At 43.6% G+C, this 21,009-nt stretch overlaps 2 protein-coding genes across 2 annotated transcripts; one reads left to right on the top strand and one right to left on the bottom strand.

The window, feature by feature from the left end:
* The first annotated feature begins 293 nt into the window (after nt 1-293).
* cttnbp2nlb (CTTNBP2 N-terminal like b) lies at nt 294-15,735 on the top strand. Its single transcript, XM_069660082.1, has 5 exons — nt 294-384; nt 2,353-2,460; nt 11,062-11,313; nt 11,772-11,879; nt 12,863-15,735. Exons 1-5 carry the CDS (start codon nt 379-381, stop codon nt 14,165-14,167), a joined length of 1,779 nt encoding a protein of 592 aa, XP_069516183.1. The 5' UTR covers nt 294-378; the 3' UTR covers nt 14,168-15,735.
* Nucleotides 15,736-15,803: 68 nt separating this feature from the next.
* capza1b (capping actin protein of muscle Z-line subunit alpha 1b) lies at nt 15,804-20,724 on the bottom strand. The gene is made up of 10 exons (XM_069659911.1): nt 20,683-20,724; nt 19,488-19,551; nt 19,279-19,330; nt 19,097-19,160; nt 18,805-19,011; nt 18,624-18,703; nt 18,326-18,404; nt 18,168-18,239; nt 17,457-17,519; nt 15,804-17,328 (listed from the first exon to the last, which is right to left on the bottom strand). The coding sequence occupies exons 1-10, from the start codon at nt 20,719-20,721 to the stop codon at nt 17,188-17,190; spliced, it is 861 nt and encodes a 286-aa protein (XP_069516012.1). The 5' UTR covers nt 20,722-20,724; the 3' UTR covers nt 15,804-17,187.
* Nucleotides 20,725-21,009: the final 285 nt, after the last annotated feature.

Below are 21,009 nucleotides of genomic sequence, written 5' to 3'. Positions count from 1 at the left end.
CCACACATTTTGACTTGGAAACATGTGCTTATAGTGTTGGTAAGACAAAATCTGCAAACACTTTCAACAATTAACGCTTGGACACACGAATGTGCAGAAATGAACAAGAAATCAACACTGGACGTCCGAAACAAAGAGGTTTATCTCACAGATCCGGGAACGCCCTTTTCCCCGCCCCCTAGCGAAAATTCCGCCAGTCATTGGTCAGCTTGTTGTTCTACGCCCCTTTGATTGGCTGGCGGCCTCGTCATTGAACGTCTGTTGTTCACACTTGCCTCAGAGCTAGAGCGCCTGTGACAGTGGGCTGCTTTGATTCATGCTGCTGTGGAGCCTCATTTTTGGATTTGGAGAACAATTAATACGGCTGGAGCAACGCGCATGAAGGTGTGGTTTTATTTTTATTTTTACATGGGAGGTTGTTGAAATATTTGCTACTGTCTTTCAGAAATTACAAATCAAATTTGGTCCGCTTTGTAGTAAGAAAGCAAAATGCGAAAGTCCATAGACAGGTTTCTGACCCAACCTGATATTGGCTTGTACTGTATGGGGCTTTGCCATTAGGCTACTTGTTAAGTGAAACTTTACAGCCACTACAGCAACATAGAGAGGACATTATGCTAACTGATAATGCTAAAAACATTATAGATAAGATTTATAGTCGGTACGATCCAGGGGTCTCTTGTTGAGTTCATTTTCAGGCTAATGGGTGTGAGTACTTCACAATTATTGATGCAGTATTGATTTAACCATTATCACGCCAGGCAATCTATACTTACGGATAATTGCTAATGTGGTGATTTTTTGTGACGTCTGCGACACTTTTTGACTGAATGTTGCCTTCACGGAAAATAATGACAGTCCCTTGTGTCAGACAAAGGCCCAGGACGGCAGGTGGATCCTCGGCTGTTCCTCAGCAACCACTGCGATCATGTTTTGCTTTGAACACACTGAGCAGTCTGTCCTGCACGCTGTGCACATTAGCACAACGAGGTGTGAGTAAAGTATAGACTTTGTTTGCTAGCTGACAGAAAAGACTGTAATGAAAAAAGGGCGACATAATGCACACAAGCAAAATACACATGGCCTACAGAGAAACAGACAGATTTGTGTTGTCAAATTAGCTGTTAAATGTGTTTACTCGGAGATTTAACTTAATCATCATTTCCGGATTTGCATGAATGAACCACCTCAAGACAAGAGCGTTCATATTTGTACTCAAAAAGCTGCATCAATGCTACTGGAAACCATGAACACAACAGAGTGGGATTTAGGGGTTTGCTCTTAGTGAGGATTCCCATGGTGTGGGCATCCCCGGAATGCCGAACTGATTTTCCATGGAAGCTTTTTGACAGATATCAAGTGTCGCATAACAAGTTTGGCCTACATTTACAGCCAAAGAACTCAGACACACACTAATAATTAAACTTTTATCACAGTATGTGTGTGTGTGTGGGTGGCGTAGGACTGGAAACCACACTTTCAGTACGTGTCAAGTAAGTAGCCAATAAATAACTACTGATTGACACTGTGTTGCTTTGCTGTTGAATGTGTGGTGCGCCACAGACTGCACCAAGGAATTTGGACGCTTCCGCAAGAAAGCAAACAGTACAGTACAGTTGAGATTTAACCTTCTCTAGTTGTGACGAGGTGGAGGAAGTTTTGTTTGAAGTTAAGATTGCTTTCACTTTTAATACAGTGATGAAGTTGAGTTATAACGAAACAGGCTTCTGTTATCACACAGCTTGTACAAACCTTGTCAAACATATCGTCAACAGCTGAAGGAAGAGCTATTATAAGACACTGATAATAACCTGAAAAGTGACTTCATCCTTATTTTAAGAGGTGAAGTCAACCGTGTTTGTCTTACTCTCCGTTTTAAGGATGATGTCAGCTGAGTGAAGTTTGTTATGTCTGGACCCTATGTGACTAATCCGGACCTAGCCGATGAATCACAGGATGCAGTGGAGGATGGAGAGCTGGATTAGTGTGTTCAAACTTCACTTTTGCCTGTTGGTACTTGGAGCAAACTGGCTTTACCTCCATGCTGGACAGTGGGCCCTGAATAGAGCAGCCAGCTGCCCACAGGCCCTCACCAACTTAACATGCAGATATGCTAATGACTTCCTGTTTATGACCCTAAGCACAACCCGGTGAGGCCCCCGAGTCCTGTCCTCTATCAGCTCTGCGTACACACTGAAAAACTCACTCAGACAAACCACTATGAAGTGATATATCAGCCATAAATCCATTTATAATACCCAACAGAACTATTATTTCCTGAGTAGGTACATTTCTTTCATTTGCTTCTTAACCAGTAAGAATATTTGTCTTGTTCCCCCTTTGTCTCTTCAGGATGAGAAGATGAATGTGGAGGCTCTGAGCAGGGCAGAGCTGCTGACTCTCCTAAGTATCTTGGAAGGCGAGCTGGAAGCTCAGGATGTGGTCATACATGCCCTCAGGGTGAGTAACATCTGACACTTAAAACCCCCTATGGACTCTATATTTCACATTTCCGGACACCTATCATACATTCAAGATAATTTATACACAATTAAAGATGAGAATTAATACTAAAGCCACCCTAGAAACCTACTGAACAAAACACTCTTGTCTGTCTGAAATCTTCAGAGTCTAAAATTAACCAGTTTCAGCAAAACAACCCTAAAAAGAATGTGAGCTAACAGGGAGGGGATGTGTAAACAGGAAACTTAAGGACACAGGGATAGTGGAGACAATGGCATAGGAGTCATTCTGGTTTCCCAGGCCCTTTTCTTTTTTTCCCACCGCGGCACCAACAATGTTGCCGATCAGACCAGTTGAAATCTGTGTTTCTCATTTTCACATCTTTTTTCCAGTTCAGCCATTTTTTCCCGGCCTGGGTATGTCCAGGTTGTGTCTAAACCCAGTTCAGACAAACTGCAGATCATGCCTGGTGTGTCTGAAATGTGTCTTTTGAGTGACCATTTGTCCTTATCCAGGAAACTTCTGTTGATGTTCAAAAGAGAGAAAGACTTCGGGACTATTTGGTCTCTTGCCTCAGATCCTCACTCATTTTGGGCTTTGGGAAATCAGCTGTATCCAACCGGTTTTGAACACCAAACACAGACTAAGAAGATGACTACCTTTTAAAGCTCCTTTTAAATGGCTGGCTCTTTAAAAACAGGAAAGAAGGGAGGAACTAAGCACGGAAGCCCTTAGCGGACATGCATCCATACATTTCATTTACTCTGTTTTCCTGTTATAACGAGTTGTTTTTGGTCGTTTTTTTGAGATCTCGACTTATTTTTCACGTCATCTCGAGATCACAAAGCTGGTTTTCTTGTGATAACAGGATCATTTTCTGGTGATCTAGAAAACAGAACAACAGGCTGGTCACTGTCATGAGTTGAGATCTCGAGAAAATGAGCCTCCATAACTAAGCGCTTCACAGTAGCCAATAGCCCTGAATGTTAGAAAGTCTGAGCACAAACATGATGACTACACATGCCTGTTAGCTAGCTTGTAGTACCAAGTCATTGGGGAGAGAAGTCAAACTTTGAGCACAAAATTAGTGTATTTCCCTGAGTCATCAATTGTTTTAATGTTTTCTGTTTTAATATCTATTTTGATTTCAACTTTAAAGATATAATGTCGAAGTTCTCAGTTTCGTTTATTTGGCGTAGTAGTATGCCGATAAAAGGCAATTGTGGACGCATACGTCCAAGATAACCAGACGTCCACGGTTCGCTTCGGTTGTAACTCTCGATTTTCCTCGCTGATGGTCGCTTTCCTCTTAAGAGTGTTTGCCTTCATCTAAAGGCGCATTTGTTTCTTTTTCTTTGGATTTTTGAAGTTGTATCTGTAGTCCTCGATCTTTTCTTTGTTTGTTCAGCCATAGTAGATTACTGGTTACTCACAACACTTGGAGAAACCGGAAACACAGCTGCTTAGCTCCGCCTACCCTCTCTGGCAGACCAACCACTGCTGGGTGATGAAAACGCGTCACTAACTGGGCGCCGCTTGTGATATTTACATCAGCTCAATCACCATTGTGTTACCTCATTCAGCGACAGATACTGACTTTATCTAAATGAAAATCTTCGAGATCATCACTTTAAGGCAGCCAGATGGGAATTTGTGTTTAAGGACTATTTTTTAACACAGTTGTGCTTTGAATCCTCAGTTTTGTGCAGCTCATTCACTCACATCCAAGTGTACGAGCAGCTTTTCTTTCTTCTACAGAGCTCTGCATTGTTTCAGTCTCGTCTGGATCTCTCCATACCCCTGGCAGCTTGTCACAGTCATGACCACAGCAGCTGCTCTATGAAGCTGCTTGACTCATAGTCTGAAACAGTGATGGAGGTTGTAATGAGCACAAGTAGCAGCCATGACTGCCTGGGTCTGATAAAACAGGCCTTGATCGGGAGGTTTATCTTGTAAGAAAGTGAAGCTGTAATCATGAGAGAATCTCAGTGTCAGGGCCCTGAGGGGAAACCGTTCCAACCACATCAGCTCGGATACAACTTAAATGGCAGCGCTCCAGATCTGACGTATGCAGAGTTTGAACCTAAATGCTGCTCCACATAGTCATCCCCTTAGAACAACAGTACAGATATCTTTTTGTCTCTACTTATTCCTCATTCCATAGTTTTCCTGCTTTCCCTCCTTTCCTCGTCCTCTTTTCCTTGCACACGGCCACATTACGGGTGGTCTTTCATGTTTGACCACGACCCATGTCCTCTCTGCCCACTCACTCGCTCACACACGCACACACACACTCTGGTGGTCTCTGGTGGGCCACTTAGAGGCTGCAGTGTTTATTGTGTAGAGGATGTACAGAGTTGTAAGCTCAAATCACTGACTTCCCTTGTCCCCACTGGGGGCCTTTACACCATTTTTACTGACTTGGGCAGATTGTGTGTCGACATGTTGCTGCAGAGAGGAGTGTCAGGGGTTGATAACAGGCTAATTTGTCCAATATCGAGCTGTGTGTGTCCACGCATTGATCTTGCCTCCCAGGAAGTCTGTTTGCACCGTTTGTCTCTCTCTGATGTGGATGTTTTCCCCTTTTTCTACCCATTTCTTTTCTCTTGATATACTACATAGGGTTTTTCTCTCTAACAAAAGCGAGTGTGTGTACGGTTGAGGGAAGCATTAAGGCTCTCAAATCCTCCCCACTCTTTTCCAACTTTGAATATTTTCTCCTCTCAGCCGCAAGCACTAGGGATGCCTGCAGATTGCTCGGGACAACCGCATTCAGGCGCTTTTTAACCCTTCCTTCGCCCTAACACCCCTGAAGACTTTATCAGTGTGTGTTTTCTTACTTATAAGATGGCGTCACCCAATGCGACTTGTCTCTACAGATTCTTGATTGTATTGCTTTTGGCTCTTGTCACTAAGGACACTGTTTAACTAGAGGGAACATTCCTGAAAACATGACACCAGGAACAGGTCCTGCATTCCAGCAGGAGTGGCATATCATTCGAGTTGATGATTGTCTATATCTATACTGGAACTAATGCTATTATTATCTTTTCTTTTGTCAGGCATAAATGGCATGCATCCAGCATCAAAGGAATGCAAGTAAAAGATAAGACACATACCTATAGTAGGTGAGACACACCTGCTCCTTTAATACACGATGAGGGAGCTCTTTGTGGGAGCTAACTTTTTTATTTTCTCTCCAGTCTGCGAAACAAATTCGTCTGTTTTTGTTACCCTTTGCCACCAAGTCTGTGTGGTTAAAAAGTTGCAGTCATGCTCGGCACAGCCTGTTTTGTTTTTCCTATGATGTCATATCCTGTAATCCTAAAATGCTTTGTCTATTTTTGCAGGCTGACGTGTTTTCCTGACTGAAAACAATAGGGCCTGGCCAGAGTGTTTTGCTCAGATAAGATTGTATATTCTGTTAGTCAAGTATCAAAACTGCCTAATTTGGTTGTCTAGATTGGCATACGGGGAAAACACGATAAGATAACAAATACGAAACAGAGCAGAAACGACACAAAAATTGCACACAAAAGTAAAGTAATACCCAACAGTAATGCACACTGGTGTATGATGTCAGAGAGTGCAGCGCTTTCATATTATCAGCCTAAGCCTGAGGCGTGCTGAAGTAAAGCTTCCTGACCTGAAAATGCTCAGATGACATCAAAGTACCTGAAGGCACCGTCTTTCATTTGTTGTGAAAAACGCACTTGTACACACAGCAAAATTACACACAGTAAAGATGAGTCTATGTGAGTGACATAGTTTGGCTGATGTTTGCCTAGAAATAAAGAAAAGGGTCATATGATAAAGAGCTACACCCTTCACTGGCATCTGAACTGAACAGGAGTGTATCTACCTGCCACAAAAAGAGGTCAGGCCAAACCAAGACAACAGCAACTGCTTTATAAAATGAAGTTGCATTGATCGTTTAATTTTGACCCAGTTCGAAAAAAACACCCATACTTCCTTGTTTCACCAAATGATAGGCTTTGTCTAACTAAAGGGGGAGAGCACCTGCCAACATGTTTCATCACTAACCACGGACGATAGCATCTGAGGCGGTTAAACATTACTTAGAAGTTTGTCTCTCAGCAAGGCCCATAAAGTAAAGTGAGGTTTTTGTTTGGCGTCGCCACAGTTATCTTAGTGCAATCTGTGGTTGATGTGTGGGTGGGAGGTGTGGAGGATACAGCTTAAGCCTTAAGCACACACCTTAGTTTACACTTCAAAAGGTATAAACACTTAAAATCACATCTCTCTCTCTCTGTCTCTCTGTTTTTGTCTTCCTCTCTCACACCGACGCAGGTCACTGGGTCAGGTGGCTTATACAAGAGAATTATATTTACCCTTATTATTCCGCACACTATCTTTGTACTGCTTTGCAACAATGGCTTGATCCCTCACCTGCTTCTCACATTGCCAAAATGTTTTGTTTAAAGCCTAAAAACATTTCTGCAGTGGTTAGTGGGACTGTGTGCCTTTTCTTTATCAGGAAGAACTAATCAGTGTAACCTTAACTGACTGGAGTAAATGTACAATAAAGCCCCTTTCCCTTCTGGTCAAAAAAAAACGCTAACACCCTCCTTTTTGCTTAGTGGGAAAGGTTACAGTCGGTATTCAGACACGGGTCAAATGGCTCTGCAGAAGACCCGGGTAATTATCGCCTTCGCTCCGGGTCGACGCGCTAATCTCCGCTATCATCTCGGTTACAAATTCTTGCCGTCTTCATCCAAGCAGCTGAGTCGGCGTCGAGTTTGATAAATAGACTTAATGAGTAGTAGATACAATAAAGACCTAACCACTGTAACAACTTCACTGGCCTCCATGCCTCCACTCTTACCAAAGAGTATAATGTAAGTTCTTTGTGCGTACTATTGTTCGCTAACCCTGTTTCCAGCGCATTTGTGACGTCAGGCGGTGACGCAGCAGAAAAGAGACCGAAAAGAGTACACTCCACCGTCAATGGGAAAAGAGACAATCTGCATTTATTAGCGGTCTTCCCGGGTCTGAAAAACCTGCGTCAATGCGCCAATTTTGGTGGGAAAGTGGTATAAGAAAAGACTGAGTTCTGACACACCCACTGTGTGCTAACTACTCAGCAACAATCGTCAGTCTCAGTTAGCGTAAAGTCTAATAATTTGGTTTAGTAGCATTAGCTATAACGACAAATTCAGTTTGGCTATTAGCTAGTTGTACAGTCGCCTGCCTTCAAGTGACCAAAAATCAATGAATGCAGCTTTAAGTGGATACTTTTGCAATTTGAGTTCTCCCAAGACAATACCAACTCTTTTAACTGTCAAAGTGTTCGGCTAATGATTATGTTCTCATTAGCTTAGCTTAGCTTAGTTAGCTAAGACACAATTTCTTGTTCTTAGCCTAACTAATGCATGTGTACAGTAAACTGGTATGTGATATTGTAGCGTTGCGGGGTAGTTAGACAGATGGAGGAAGAATGAGGGAGAGGCGATGTGCGTTGCTATCTCAACAGAGCAACAGCTAACCCAAGGTTGCTAACCCTCACTTAGCTCTCGCTCAACATGCGTCTTGCCTCCCCCCGAACGATTTCTCATAACGACGGACACCTCCCTCAATAAACAACTGCAACACAACAGTAAACAAAACAGGAACTTGTACCCAGCATTACAATTTGTTATTATTTCTAATGCTATGTTTTACTTCTCTGCTGTTGCCTCAGAGAAATATGTCATAGCAACCAGTTTAAACATGGTTGATAAGCAGAGCCTGTCTTAATCCATTGATTTGAATCTTATGAGGGCCTGATTGACAGGTAACACACAACAAGCTGGAGCTTTTATTTAGTTTGTAGCAATAACCACCGTCTCCTGTTCCCATTTCACATTTGCCACAGTTCCCCAGCTGACTAATCTGCCACCAACAAAATGGGTCAGAGCCCTTTGTGTCCGTTCGAGTTTGCAGCCTCAACAGCGCTGTTAAATCAGTTGTGACGGTCAGTGGATTGATACCTCTCACCTGACAAGGCCTGTTATTCAACATGGCTGACGAGTGGTCATTACACTCTATTTCCTTCTCCACTATTAAGTAGAGCAGAGTAGCTGTCCACCCCCAGGAGAAAGATTTGCACTACTTAAGTTCTGTTTCCTCATCCAAGAAAAGTGGAAGCCAAAGACATAAATCTGAACAGAGTCCAGCTCTACAGCTGACCTACTGTCCTCTTTTTGTTCTCTTTAGTCTTAAACTACCTTTTTGATTTGAAATAACAGCAAAAAATTGAACAGCAAACTCATCAGCCTGTTATTTTGCTCTTTAAAAATGTTGGAGCATCCTGATTCATTGTCCTTTGTCCTCATATTTTCCTTAAACGTTTGCACGGGACCCCTTAAGTTCCCTGAAAGAAGCTTTTCATATCGGACAGGTCTGGTCCTGCTGTCCTTTTGTCTCTGTGTCTTACTGTTCCTCTGGGGAGCGGGCTAATTCACCAGGAATGCATACTTTTCCCATAACCCCCCAGTGCAAAGCTTCTGGATTTGAGATGTTACCCTGGAGACAGCCGGTTATGCTAAGAGCCTTATGCAGCCTGGTGCACACGCCCATGCAAACAGATGCCAGCTGCAGGCTTGTAGATGCATGTGCATGTAGATATGTGCATGCAGAAATTATATTTCATGACATATTTTTTTCACCCACTGTATGATATGGGAATAAGATTACGGACCCTAACAATGCATTTGTAACCTGAGATCCGCACTCAATACCATTCAACGATGCAATTCTGTCCATGCTGGCTCCCAACGTAATTGTGTGAGGCTCGCTGAGGAAACCGGACTCCCTGGCTCTTTTCAGCTCACACAAGGACATGATTGTGCCCAGAGGCTGTGGGGAACTGACAGAGACTATTTCCAGGTGAAAAACATCGGGTTGTCTTTCACACCTTGTTACAGCTGCGGGAATGCAGCAGAGGATACAAGCTGCTGGAGAGTGTAATGCTCAAACAGGCTGCAGCACAGTGGTGTCTACATCTGCAGCATTGCAGAGAGATTCTTCCGTATTTGATGCAAATTTGAATATTGGTTATGAAAAAGTGGATGAATATAAAAGTTTAAAAAAAGAATATAATATTTTCCTTCCCACATGGTAGCTGTAGAGATGCTTGCCATCAGTATTTTGGCAGAAATGAGAGAGTTTGCAGCAGAGAGGGTTTGCTTGTTGTGCCCTCTCATAGAGGAAAGCACACTCTGTCATTATGATCAGAACTATCCCGAGAAAACCATGGGAGACTCGACCCTAAGCTTGGACTGCTACACACAAACACACACACACACACACACACACACACACACACACACACACAATCCAATCTCAGCCCGGCCCTTAATGATCTCTTTAAACTGCTATTTACCTCAGGAAGCTGCAGATTTGTCTCCCGCTAGACGGAGGAGCTTTACAGCTTTACTCGAAAGCCCAACGCACAAACACATGCACACAGCCACAGGTAAACACACACACAATGTGTTTTACAAATACACATTTATATTCAAATAAAAAGGGGGAAAAGACACAAAAATACTACACACTCACACATCGAAGCGAGCTAGGCCAGACGTGGAGACAATGCTTGAGACTGAAGGCATTGAGACAGTGTCTTTGTTGGAGTCCTGTAATCTCCTCACTGAGGGTCACATTCTTTGTTCAGGCCTCCCTACTGATGCCCTCAGGGTTTCTGTGTGTGTGTGTGTGTTTGTGAGAGCGTGTGAGAAAAAGAGGCTGACAGAGAGGCGGAAGCAGAAAGAGGCATTTTCTGCGAAATGACGGATGATGGACTGGCAGAGGAATGCCGTGCCGTGCATGTTTGGGCAGGGGGACGAAGAGGGAACCAGAGACCCGGGGCGTCTGATGAGGACCGCGTGGGGAGACAGTGACGGGTGTCCCGAAGGCACGTGGAGGGAACTCTGTGGCATGTGCTGACATCACCAGCACTGCCAGCTGACCCCGCATGCCTCCAGAACTCCAACCTGCTCCCTGCATGAAGTTAATGAGACCTCCTGATGATCTATCAGGGTGACCGGGAGGGAGGTCACAACAAGGCCCTATCGAGTCACTTCACTGCTTGTGCCTCTCAAACAAGCTTGTATAGTTTATAATCAATGGAAATCAGGATCTATTTTACCCACATTTGGTTAAGGAATTATCTAACCGTTTCATTAGCGGCAACGCTGTGTGCGTGTGTGTGATTTAATGGCCCAGTCCATCATCCCTGCATCCCCAGGGAGGAGTTAACATCTGCCCCTGGTGGGGGTGGGACAGCAGTGCCTCACCTCTTTGTGTTTGGGTTGAGGGGAAAGACCATCTGCTTGTCCTCACGCTGACAATAACATCTCTGCACGCAGATTTCCTGCACGCACAGACCCTTGCACACTTCCGCTCTATGTTTCACGGTGACATGAAGTAATTCTTCTGTGGTGTCTCTATGGTAACGAGTTATTTTCTGTTCTTTCTGTATCTTCATTAAATGTTTTTAAGGCGACCTAATCCTGAATTTAGCAAAGTTTTATGTTAAAGGAATGGCTTAACAACCTAATAACGTGTGCTATTTTTCCTGTGTGCATCCCTCAGGCTCAGCACAGAGATGCCTTCGTCCAGGAGCGTTACGGCCAGTACGACCTCAGCGATCCGTTCCTGGCCCTGCAGCGGGACAGCGAGTCCGAGGATCGCCAGAACACTCTCACCCAGCCTCACGAGCACCTGCAGGGCCGCGCGGTGGGCCCGAACCCCCTTGCTGTGCTGAAACTGGTCATGGCTCACTGCAAGAGGATGCAGGAGAGGATGATGGGACAGTTGGCGTCTGCTGAGAGCAGACACAGAAGGGTAAGAGACAATGCACACACACACACACACACACACACACACACACACACACACACACACGCACTCTCACACATACAGTGAGTTCTCTGCATTTCAGATTTGCATGCTGGGACGATGGTGCAACCACCCGAGTGCCCAGTCAGTGTCACACTGGGGCTCCCACTTGCACAATAGGCTTGTTGTGTGTGTGAATGTGTGCGTGTGTCTAGCTGCCTCCATGTAGACTCGGCTTGGGGGAGCGAGGCAGACAGACAGCAGCCGCACCCAGGGCTTAGAGTGCTGATATGAAGCTTTATCACAGCTCAGATGTCTGAAGGTTTATGGAAGTCATAAACGCTTTTGAGAGTAAATGAAACTAAAAATATGGAGGAGACAACAATAAATCAAAGAAAGATATGAAGCGAGTCTGAGAAGGAACAATGCCATGTAAGTGTTTCATAAGGTTGTATGTTTGATAGATGATAGCAGATCTGGAGGAGGAGAAGCGGCGGCATGCCCAGGACTCTGCGCACAGCGATGACTTCACCTTCATGCTGCAGACAGAGAGAGACAAACTGCAGCAACAGGTACGACTCCCTTTAACATTAAAATATACAAAGTGTACATGTATTTTTTTAATGTTTCCTCTTATATTTATATCGGGTTATGATTGGGAAACATGGGAAAACTCATTCTGACTTGCCGAGGAGAGCATCAGGTGGAAAGGTTTTTCTGCCTCCCTCCCTTCTGCCTCTGTGCAGTGTCCCTCTTCACAGTGATATCTGTGATTTAAAACCCCAGCGCCCGAGTAGGGAAACATCAGTGTTATTCTGTGGTGTAACTCAGTAGGGTGGAGAGGGCTTGCCCTGTTGAAACACACAGGCACCCGTACACACAAGCACAGGGCCGTTCCATCGGAAACAGAGGAGGAAGAGGCCATTGTTTAGTTGTCCAGCAGCCATGGGGCTTTATGGCCTCAGGAAACCTGAGATAATGGATGTCTATGTCTAATGCAAGGTCAGCTCACGCGCACACTCACTGTACGAGCTTCGCCCGAGGGCCTTATGTAAGAAAGGCTTCCTGAGTGTCTCCCAGTCTTCCTCAGGCCTTCCCGCCAGTGTTGTTTTTTGTACGGTGATCATACGCACCAAACTGCGTTTCATCACCTCCCGTTTCCCTCTATTACTCATCAAAGCTTTTCAGCAGCCGAGTCACCTTCTGATGACCTCACGGCAAACTGAACTTTCCATAAACATGCCCTGCAAGCAAATAATTAAAAACGAAGAGCAACTCCTTCTCTCTTTGTCCCTTCTTACTCTGAAACAACACGTCACTTTCTTAATCTCTTAAGTCTTAATCAAGTTTACCTCCATTTAAATGCTTTTATTAGACAATATGCAGAAAAGGTCAAAAAGTTTTGAGTCTAATAAAGATAAACATACATATTTTATAGGATTTAATCTGTTCTGTTCTCTAATGAAGTAAAACGGTGTTCTCTTGCCTCCTTGTGGTCAAATCTGGAAATACTGCCTCTGTCTTGACTCTTGTATCTCTTTCCCTCTCTCTCCAGTTGGACGCGGAGCGTGCGACAGTACGGAGGTTAGAGAAGGAGCAAGCACAGGCAGTGAGCCAGGTTGAGGACTCACTCTCCCAGCAGCAGCAACTCTCCTCCACTCTGACACTGGAGCTCCAGAAGGCCAGCAGCCTGGCTCAGGAGGAGGCGCAGAAGGTCTCCCAGCTTCGCGCCTTGCTCCAAGAGGAGACCGGTGCCCTGGAGAAGCTCCGGGGCGTCCTGGCAGAAGAGAAGAGCAGGGGAGCGCAGCAAGAGGCCAGGTCTGAGAGGCAGCTGGCTGAGTTCGACACGGAACGAGAGCAGATGAAGGCCAGGATTGGGAGAGAGGAGGAGAGGAGCAGGGAGCTTGAGAGGCAGCTGGAGGAGCTGAGGAAGAGGTTGGCTGAAACTGGAGGATGTAAGGAAGAGGTAAAGGAGGCTGTGCCAGAGGTGAGTGAGTCTGTTTCGAAGGTTATGGCAGCGTCCGCCTCTGTTCAGACTGAGACAGATGGAAAGATGGCTCCTAAATCTACATCATTGTCAAAGGTCAACGGCTATCACGCTCATAAAGAGACAGAGCCGATGCAGGAAGGGAGAGGGGCAGAAAATGGTGCTGTGGTAGAGAATGGGGGAGGAACGCTTTTGCATTCCCCTCTTCACCCACATCTTCACCCTCATCCTCCCTCTCCCTCCAGCACAGCCTCCTCTTCCCTTTCCTCATCCCCCATTTCCTCCCCCGTTCTTGCCAAGCGTCTGGGCAGCCCAGGTTTCCATCAGTCCTCCTACCAGGCCGGCGTCAACCAGCGTTTCCAGGCCGCCAGACACAAGTTCCAGAGCCAGGCCGAGCTGGAGCATCAGCTGCACGGAGGCCCTCTTTCCCCCAGGGACCTCTCCCCCACCACCTCCTCCTCCTCCATCCTTCCCCCAATGGAGCACAGCACAGCCAAGCAGCTGGCCCGCAACACTGTCACTCAGGTGCTGTCCCGCTTCACCAGCCAGCAGGCGGGCGTCAAGCTGGCACCAATCAGCAGCTCCCCGTTTGGTACAGACTACCGTAATGTAGCGGCTTCTCCTCCAGGGGGGAGGTCACCATCTTCAGGGCCTTTATCTCCGGGCATTCGCTCCCCGATCACTCCTCGCTCCGAGAAAACCCATCCTCCTCCGATCCCTCCGAAGAAGCCAGGCATGAGTCCGACTCCAGGCTCCCCGAGTCACTCCTCTCGGAGCAGCCTCTTCCCGGAGCTGACAGGGAACTGTGGACACAGCAACAGCGGGCAGGAGGGGAGCAAGGAGCCAGACCTGCTTTTATCTTCTAGCAGCTAACAGACAGATCATACACACTCACTCCTTAAATGTGTCAGGCCTGAATCAACGGTTACTGTTAAATTTATCTTTAGCAGCCTTAAAGGCAACTTGATGAGGCTCATATCTGTAGGAGAGACACTTCAAAGGTGGACCGATGCACTGGTACCTCTGTACCACAACCTGCAAAACAACTATTTGAAACTAAATACAGTAAATTACAGATTTTTAAAAATATGATTTAATATTTCTATTTACATTCTTGTCTTTATTCCTTTGTATAAATCTGTTTTTGTACGTTTGAGGTTTTAGAATGAAAATATTTATGTTATTTTCCACTTAACACTGTATGTAGGGCGATTAGAAACCATACGCAGAATATAAAGGGACCAAAAAAGAAATGTAAACAATATTTCTGAGAACTACACTCTTTCTCTTAATGCTCAAATTACCAGTCAAAAGACTTAAAGGAGCAATTTGCCCCTGAAAAAGCCGCTGTCAGTCAAAGCTGGTGTTCTCTGTAATCAATAGAAGCAACAATATTTGAAATTGGCGCCAAAGCTGTGGAGAAAGTTGTACAAACAGCTCGTGGTTTTGCCCATTCTACATTCCTACAACACCCAGCGTGCATTGCGCCCCTCCCTCTGAAAGGAACGGTCCAGCGAGAGACGCTGGAGTGAAATACCGTTTTCGCTACAGGCGATGGCTCAGAGCGGTACAGAATCCGAAATCTTCAGTCGGCAGTCTACATTTCAGACCTGACGATTTTGAACAAGACATGACATCGGAGGCGGGCGTCTAAGATTGAGGAAGTTTTACGTAGTCTGGCGGAGGTTTTCCAGGGCCCATTGGAGAAGCGGATAGCGTCAAACACAGAGCCAAATAGCATTTTTTTTTATCTTAATGTCATTAGTTCCCCATAATAGCATGATAGGATTGAGGTAGAAACTTGCCCTTTAAAGTCAGAAGCAAAACTTTGGAGCAAGTTTAAGGGCTAAAAAATATGGATGTAGAGTATATCATTTCACAATAAACTAGTGTTTAGTTTTTAAATGTTTTCCTAATTAAATCTTCTGGAGATGGTCAATGAAAACAATATTATACTGTAAATAGTTGGAAAAAACTCACAGTTGATTCTCTATGAATGAACATGTGCATGTGCTGTCTTTTATAGTGCATTTGTCATGAATACACTGAATCTTTCCTTAAAAAAGGGACACTTTATACTACATTACTGTAACATACTTTATGTCTGCAAATGTTTTGTTCAGGGAAAGTCAATTTCTGCTTCACTCAAATCAAGAAGGACTTTGTGACTCTTTGGGATTTTCCATCACTGAACAGAACCGAGACTAAGGGTGTGGATTTTGCTACTGTAGCTGTTGTTTCATATGATAGCATTGCATCTACACATCAGATGTTTATTTTATGTTTTCTGGCTTTAAAATCAAGAGTTGATTTTTATTTGTAGATCTATACACTGTCTATGAGGGGCAATGTCCCTCTGCTGTCTCTAGTAAATATGCATATCATGAACCCCTGCACCATCTAGTGCTGTTTTAAATAAACTGCCCATGCCTTAAATTCTACAGCGTGTCCACCTTTTGTAACTGATTATTTCCTGCTCTCAAATCTTGATCAATAACAATCCAACCAAGATGTTCGATCCATTTATTTGTACAACAGAATGGGGCAGTACAGTCTTGAACTTTATAACTGATCGGCACACAGTTGAAGTATAGTGTGAGGGTTTAACACTGAGCGTAGTATAGCTAACAAGTAACTGATCCAGAGTCAGCCTATGTAACACATACAGTATGATGTGGCCTTACAGAAGTCATGTAACATATACAGTATATGATGTTGCCTTACATGGCAACTGATTTGCGTTCACTTGGCATTGACCAATACACAAACAGTTGGTTACAGTGACGAGTGCAATATCCTAAGACTCCAACAAAAAAAACCAGCGTATTAAAATAGATATTTGCATACATGGGTGGGAGGATGGAGTTCTTTACCATAGGAAAGAGATTTTGGCAAATAAATCTTGGTTAATATGAGTTATGTTTTCCCTTTACAAAGGAAAAGCTGTACAGCAATGGAGGTGGTGTTGCCAGAGTAAGAGAACAGAGAATATGCATTATAGATGCAGCAGCGTAAAAGTTGCTTTATCTTCATTTCAGTCATAGCTTGCATGGGTAGAGACACGTACATCAGCGGAGCACAACAGAAAACAAGTAAACATTCCTTCAGCCCTGACGGACACCGACAAACATTAATGTCTACAGTGCAGGCACAGAGCTATGCTGAGGATCCTGCTACTCCTCAATGTTGAAAACAGGTAGAAATAGTGTCAATTTCACTGTCAGTTCAGCAATACTAAGGTTGGTACCAGCTACAATTTCACATGACTGCTAGTCATTTTCCTCTTTTTATCATGATTTTTCTGATGCATCGAAATTCAAACCTCACTACAGGTTATACAAACAATTAAACTTTTACAAACTTCATATTTTCCAGTCCAAAATCAAACCCTGATATGAGACGGTGTGCTTAATTTCTCTAATCAGCTGCCTTGTGCGGTCCTGGTTCTCTTCCCTGTGTGCTGAGATCTTTACTGTGATCGGATCACAGTTCTGCATCAGTAATACAAGAAGAAAATATAAGTGTTGTAACTTCTGACACCTGAATCTAAAGAGGTCCGTGGTTCATTAGACAGTTGAAGTTAGATTACTTCCTTAAAGTAGCAGTCCTGAGCACAGCCCTGCACGCTGACCCAACACAACTCTTTCACAACACACATCCAGAAGTAACCACCTTCACCAAACCATGATTATCTCCATAACCACGTGTTCCTTACAGCAGACGGATATCTGTGCCTAGCAGTCTGCAAATCTTCAGTTATACTTTTTTAAAAATTATTATTAATTCCTTGCCCCATACTGATATAGTTTTGCTTTGGTTAGTCCTTGCACGTGTATAAGTGGGTTGTGGGCCCAGTGGAGAGTGTTTCTCCCTGGTCAGTCCCTGACCTTCCTCTAGGCATTCTGCATCTCCTTGCCAATTTTGTAACTTAGAATCTTATTCCAGTCGATCTTAGTGCGTGTGACAGGCAGCTGGCGACGCAGGGCCTTGAAGGTGGTGTCGGACATGGTCTGGTAGTTCTCACTAATTGCAGTCTGAGGACAAAGAGAGGGGAGAGAAATAATGAGTAGATCTTTTTATGTTTGCTTTTGTTTCAAGTAAAAAATAAATAAATAAAATTAACAAATACATAGAATGTGTATTTAGTAAAGTGGTAGCTTACCTGGTAGTCATTTTCTGCATTCTCAATAATGTCAACAAATTCCTTGGCTGTCTGGCTTTCATTCTGTTACAAAAACACATATAAAATCATCACCTTTTATCCTTCTAATACCGCTTTCCCACCAGAATTAGCGTGTTACACAGGTTTTTCAGACTCGGGAAGACCCGCTAATAAATCTCACATGTCACCGTCTGACGTCACAAACGCGCCAGAGACAGGGTTAATAAACAGTGAAGATGTTACGGTGGTTTGGTCTTTATTGTATCGATTACCCATTCAGTCTATTTATCAAACTCTGCGCCGACAAATTTAGAATGATGTTTGAGCGCTGCTTGGACAGAGACGGGCTGAGATGACGCTGAGAAGGAGACGCAGAAACAACGGAGCATAGCATTGCGCTGGAAAGGGGGCGGAGATTAGCGTGTCGACATGGGTTTTGTGTTCTCATCAATGCCAATCGGAGTTGAGGCGATAATTACCCGGATCTACTGCAGTCATTTGACCCAGGTCTGAATGCAGATTGTAGCCTTTCCCACTAAGCAAAAAAGCCGGGTGTTCGCGGGTTTTGTAACCAGTAGGAAAGGGGCTTAACAGAGATAACCTCTTCTGTTTACAAACAAAGCCAGTCTTAAAGAACGTAAGCAACATGTACGTTTAAACCACTGCTGATTGACAACACCATCACACTTATGTATAAAAAACTTTACTCACAGTCACTGGTATTGATTCTTCTACCTCCTTATGACTAACCAGCTGCACATTCCCATCTTCATAATAGTGAACCTGGAGACAGAAGAACATCATTTGTAAGTGAAAAATATTTCTCCTTGATTTATCATATGCAGATGAGTTCACTGAATTCTATTCACCTGGATTTTCAACACTCCCACCACCTGAGCAGTGGACTGACCAATGGTCAGCTTCCACTCTGACCTACAGCGCCCATTCCTGCGTTAGAGACATGAAGAGAAGCCCCTTATTATGATCAGCCTAAAGCTACAACCACCTCAAAAGAACTAGAATAACAATAATTTAGCCTTCACCACAAATAAAAAAGAATAAGTTACATTTTTAATCTATAAACTTTGTGAAAAAGCTACATATATATATTTATATATATATTTAATTATGCTTTTAAACAGCTGTTTTAAAGGAAAATTACTATACCAGAAGTTTTTGGGTTGAAACTGATGTCCCTCAATGCAGGCTATGATCGTTTGCTGACCATCAACTGTTTTCCCATAAACCTGCAACACACACACTCTATGGGTAAGTACGGTTATTGGGTAACATGTAGTCTACATTGCTTAGATCACTCTTTTGTCACACTCGTTTTTGTGTGCCTTACAGTCGAGACTCCAGAAGGGTAGTGCTCTTTCACGTAGGCACTAAGGGAAGTATCACAGGCATCTCTCCAGCTTCTCAGGGCCGTCTCTCCTTCATACGGCTGCACGTCGCTCACTTCTTTTCTTAGGTGGTCGAAGCGGAAGGACAGGCAGTTGCGGGGGTCAAGGAAACGCCCCTGACCAAGGTCACCATGCTCTGTGATCAGGACCTACGAAGAAGGTAATTTCTTAAAAGTCTGGCTTCAAAATTTGCTCATGTGGGATAAATTGTAAAGACTTGAGGATGAATCATACCGGCTCATCATAGCCCTCTAGTTTGGCAGGAGTAAACTGATCCATGTTGTACTGGGCAAAGGAGCTAGACAGTAGAATGAGCACAAAAGTAGAGTAAACTTTCATAAGATGACATCAAAATGCTTTGGAAAAAAGTTTTCCTTTGACCATTTTGAGATAATTTGTGAATTTTTTTTACTTACTGTGATGCCCCCTCCCTGAGGAGGTTGTCATTGTTGAGAAGAAGCCGCACATCTTGCAAGACAAAGAGTTATAAGAGTTAACATATTGCTCTTTTAAGAAAATACATTAAATGTTATTATCACAGGCAAATTACAGTGTAATATATTGCATCAGATACAGTCTTATTATTATCATCACAGGCATGGTGTCACAATCAGCTTGTTCTTACCATTGAAGACCTCATTGAACTCTCCTGGGGGGGCATGAGTCACAAAGTTGGCCGCAATGCGGACCTATCGAAGCAAATGAATGCAACTGATTAATTAATCTATCATAATAAGTGCTTGCTGGACAATCAGTACAAAGAGAAATGCTACTACACTGTATCTAAGATTTAAGTTTTTTCAAGCAAAACAAATCTTTACTCTTCAACAACAAAACTACAATAAATAAAAAATATATATTTACAGTACAAATATAGCAGAAAGCATGTCTTCTAAAATAATATTTTTTAGAGACTATAAAAAATGTATTTCTACTAGCTTTTGTATATTAGAGGGAAATTGAGGAATAACCCTCAATACATGTTAAGCAGAGCACCGATCCACTGCTTTGTAAATATACAGATTGTTCACTGTATAATAATTGGCTTTACTAGTCTTGTCTAGACTGTGTGTCATGTCACTGTAAATTCGTGCCATCATCTTGCCCTCAATTTTTACCGTTGGCCGTCAAATTTGCTTAAATCGTATGTGTCTATACATGTGATCAATTGAATGTCCTCAACCACCCTTTGATTATCAAACGATTGTCTTGTTGCTTTGAAGGTACATTTACTTCTCGTCTGTGGCAGAAAGATTGCAGCAGTCATTCAGAGTGATTTCATTTTGCCTCCAACTGGCTATGTATCCAGCTGCCACTGTTATTACGGGGGTGTCACTATCAGGCTCCATCTAAACCGTGGGCATCCCATAAACTGATCTCAAGCCATGTGAGGCTGACAAGTATTTGAGCTGCAACCGAATCTGTTTGACCCAGAAATCCAAAGCAAAGTAACGGTAGCCGCTAATGTTAGCTTACGTTATTTGAGAGGAATACGTAGCTCACACGGTAGTTATTGCAGGGTGACATGAACATTGCCAAACGACTTCTAGAAATGGGTACCATATCAAAAAAGTTTTCAGTGTAAGTGGCTAGAGTTTGAGCCCCTCTATCTGATTTCGCCGCTAGCCAACTAAGCTTTAACTAGCATTGGCTAGTTAGCTAGTAGTAGCTTGCAAACACAGGTTTAGAATTTCGATACATTACCAAAAACCGGTTTTCTGTTTGTCAAACTCTACATTAATCCACGTGTAAAAACAACACTAGTTATTTGTTGCAAACAACAGAAATGTGCCTTCAGAAAAGAATTTAAGGCTCCAAACCTTCTCTTCATCTGACAGCGGCTCCTCAAAGTCAGCCATCTTGGCTCTTTGTGACCCCACCTACCCCAGCTGACTGACAGAGGCAGCGCGAGGACTGTCATTCACATGAAAACAAGGCGTAATGTGATTTTAAAATATGTATCGTCAAAAAGTACAAGAAAATGTGCTTCGACAGAGAATGCAACACACTAAAATAATTAACTTTGCATTAGCACAATCTAAAAAAGTCAATACACTGTGGTTTATTATAACGCAAGAGGGCGTGTATTGCTCCTTTTTTAATTTGTCTTCTGCTTCCGGTTGAATGTTGCATAGTTAAAATGCTTT

The sequence above is a fragment of the Semicossyphus pulcher genome, unplaced genomic scaffold (assembly GCF_022749685.1).
Source record: "Semicossyphus pulcher isolate SPU_LCO1_2020_fin unplaced genomic scaffold, fSemPul1.0.p SCAF_13, whole genome shotgun sequence".
Taxonomy (NCBI): Eukaryota; Metazoa; Chordata; class Actinopteri; order Labriformes; family Labridae; genus Semicossyphus; species Semicossyphus pulcher.
The sequence above is the reverse complement of the archived record's forward strand: the minus strand, read 5'-3'. Positions and strand labels throughout refer to the sequence as shown.

Coding starts and splice junctions, on each gene's coding strand:
- cttnbp2nlb (XM_069660082.1), top strand. Junction 2,461..11,061: donor TGGTCATACATGCCCTCAGG/GTGAGTAACATC, acceptor TGCATCCCTCAG/GCTCAGCACAGAGATGCCTT. Junction 11,880..12,862: donor GAGACAAACTGCAGCAACAG/GTACGACTCCCT, acceptor CTCTCTCTCCAG/TTGGACGCGGAGCGTGCGAC.
- capza1b (XM_069659911.1), bottom strand. CDS start 20,721: ATGGCTGACTTTGAGGAGCCGCTGTCAGATGAAGAGAAG. Junction 19,161..19,278: donor CTCAGGGAGGGGGCATCACA/GTAAGTAAAAAA, acceptor TCTACTGTCTAG/CTCCTTTGCCCAGTACAACA. Junction 18,704..18,804: donor ACCCTTCTGGAGTCTCGACT/GTAAGGCACACA, acceptor TGTGTGTTGCAG/GTTTATGGGAAAACAGTTGA.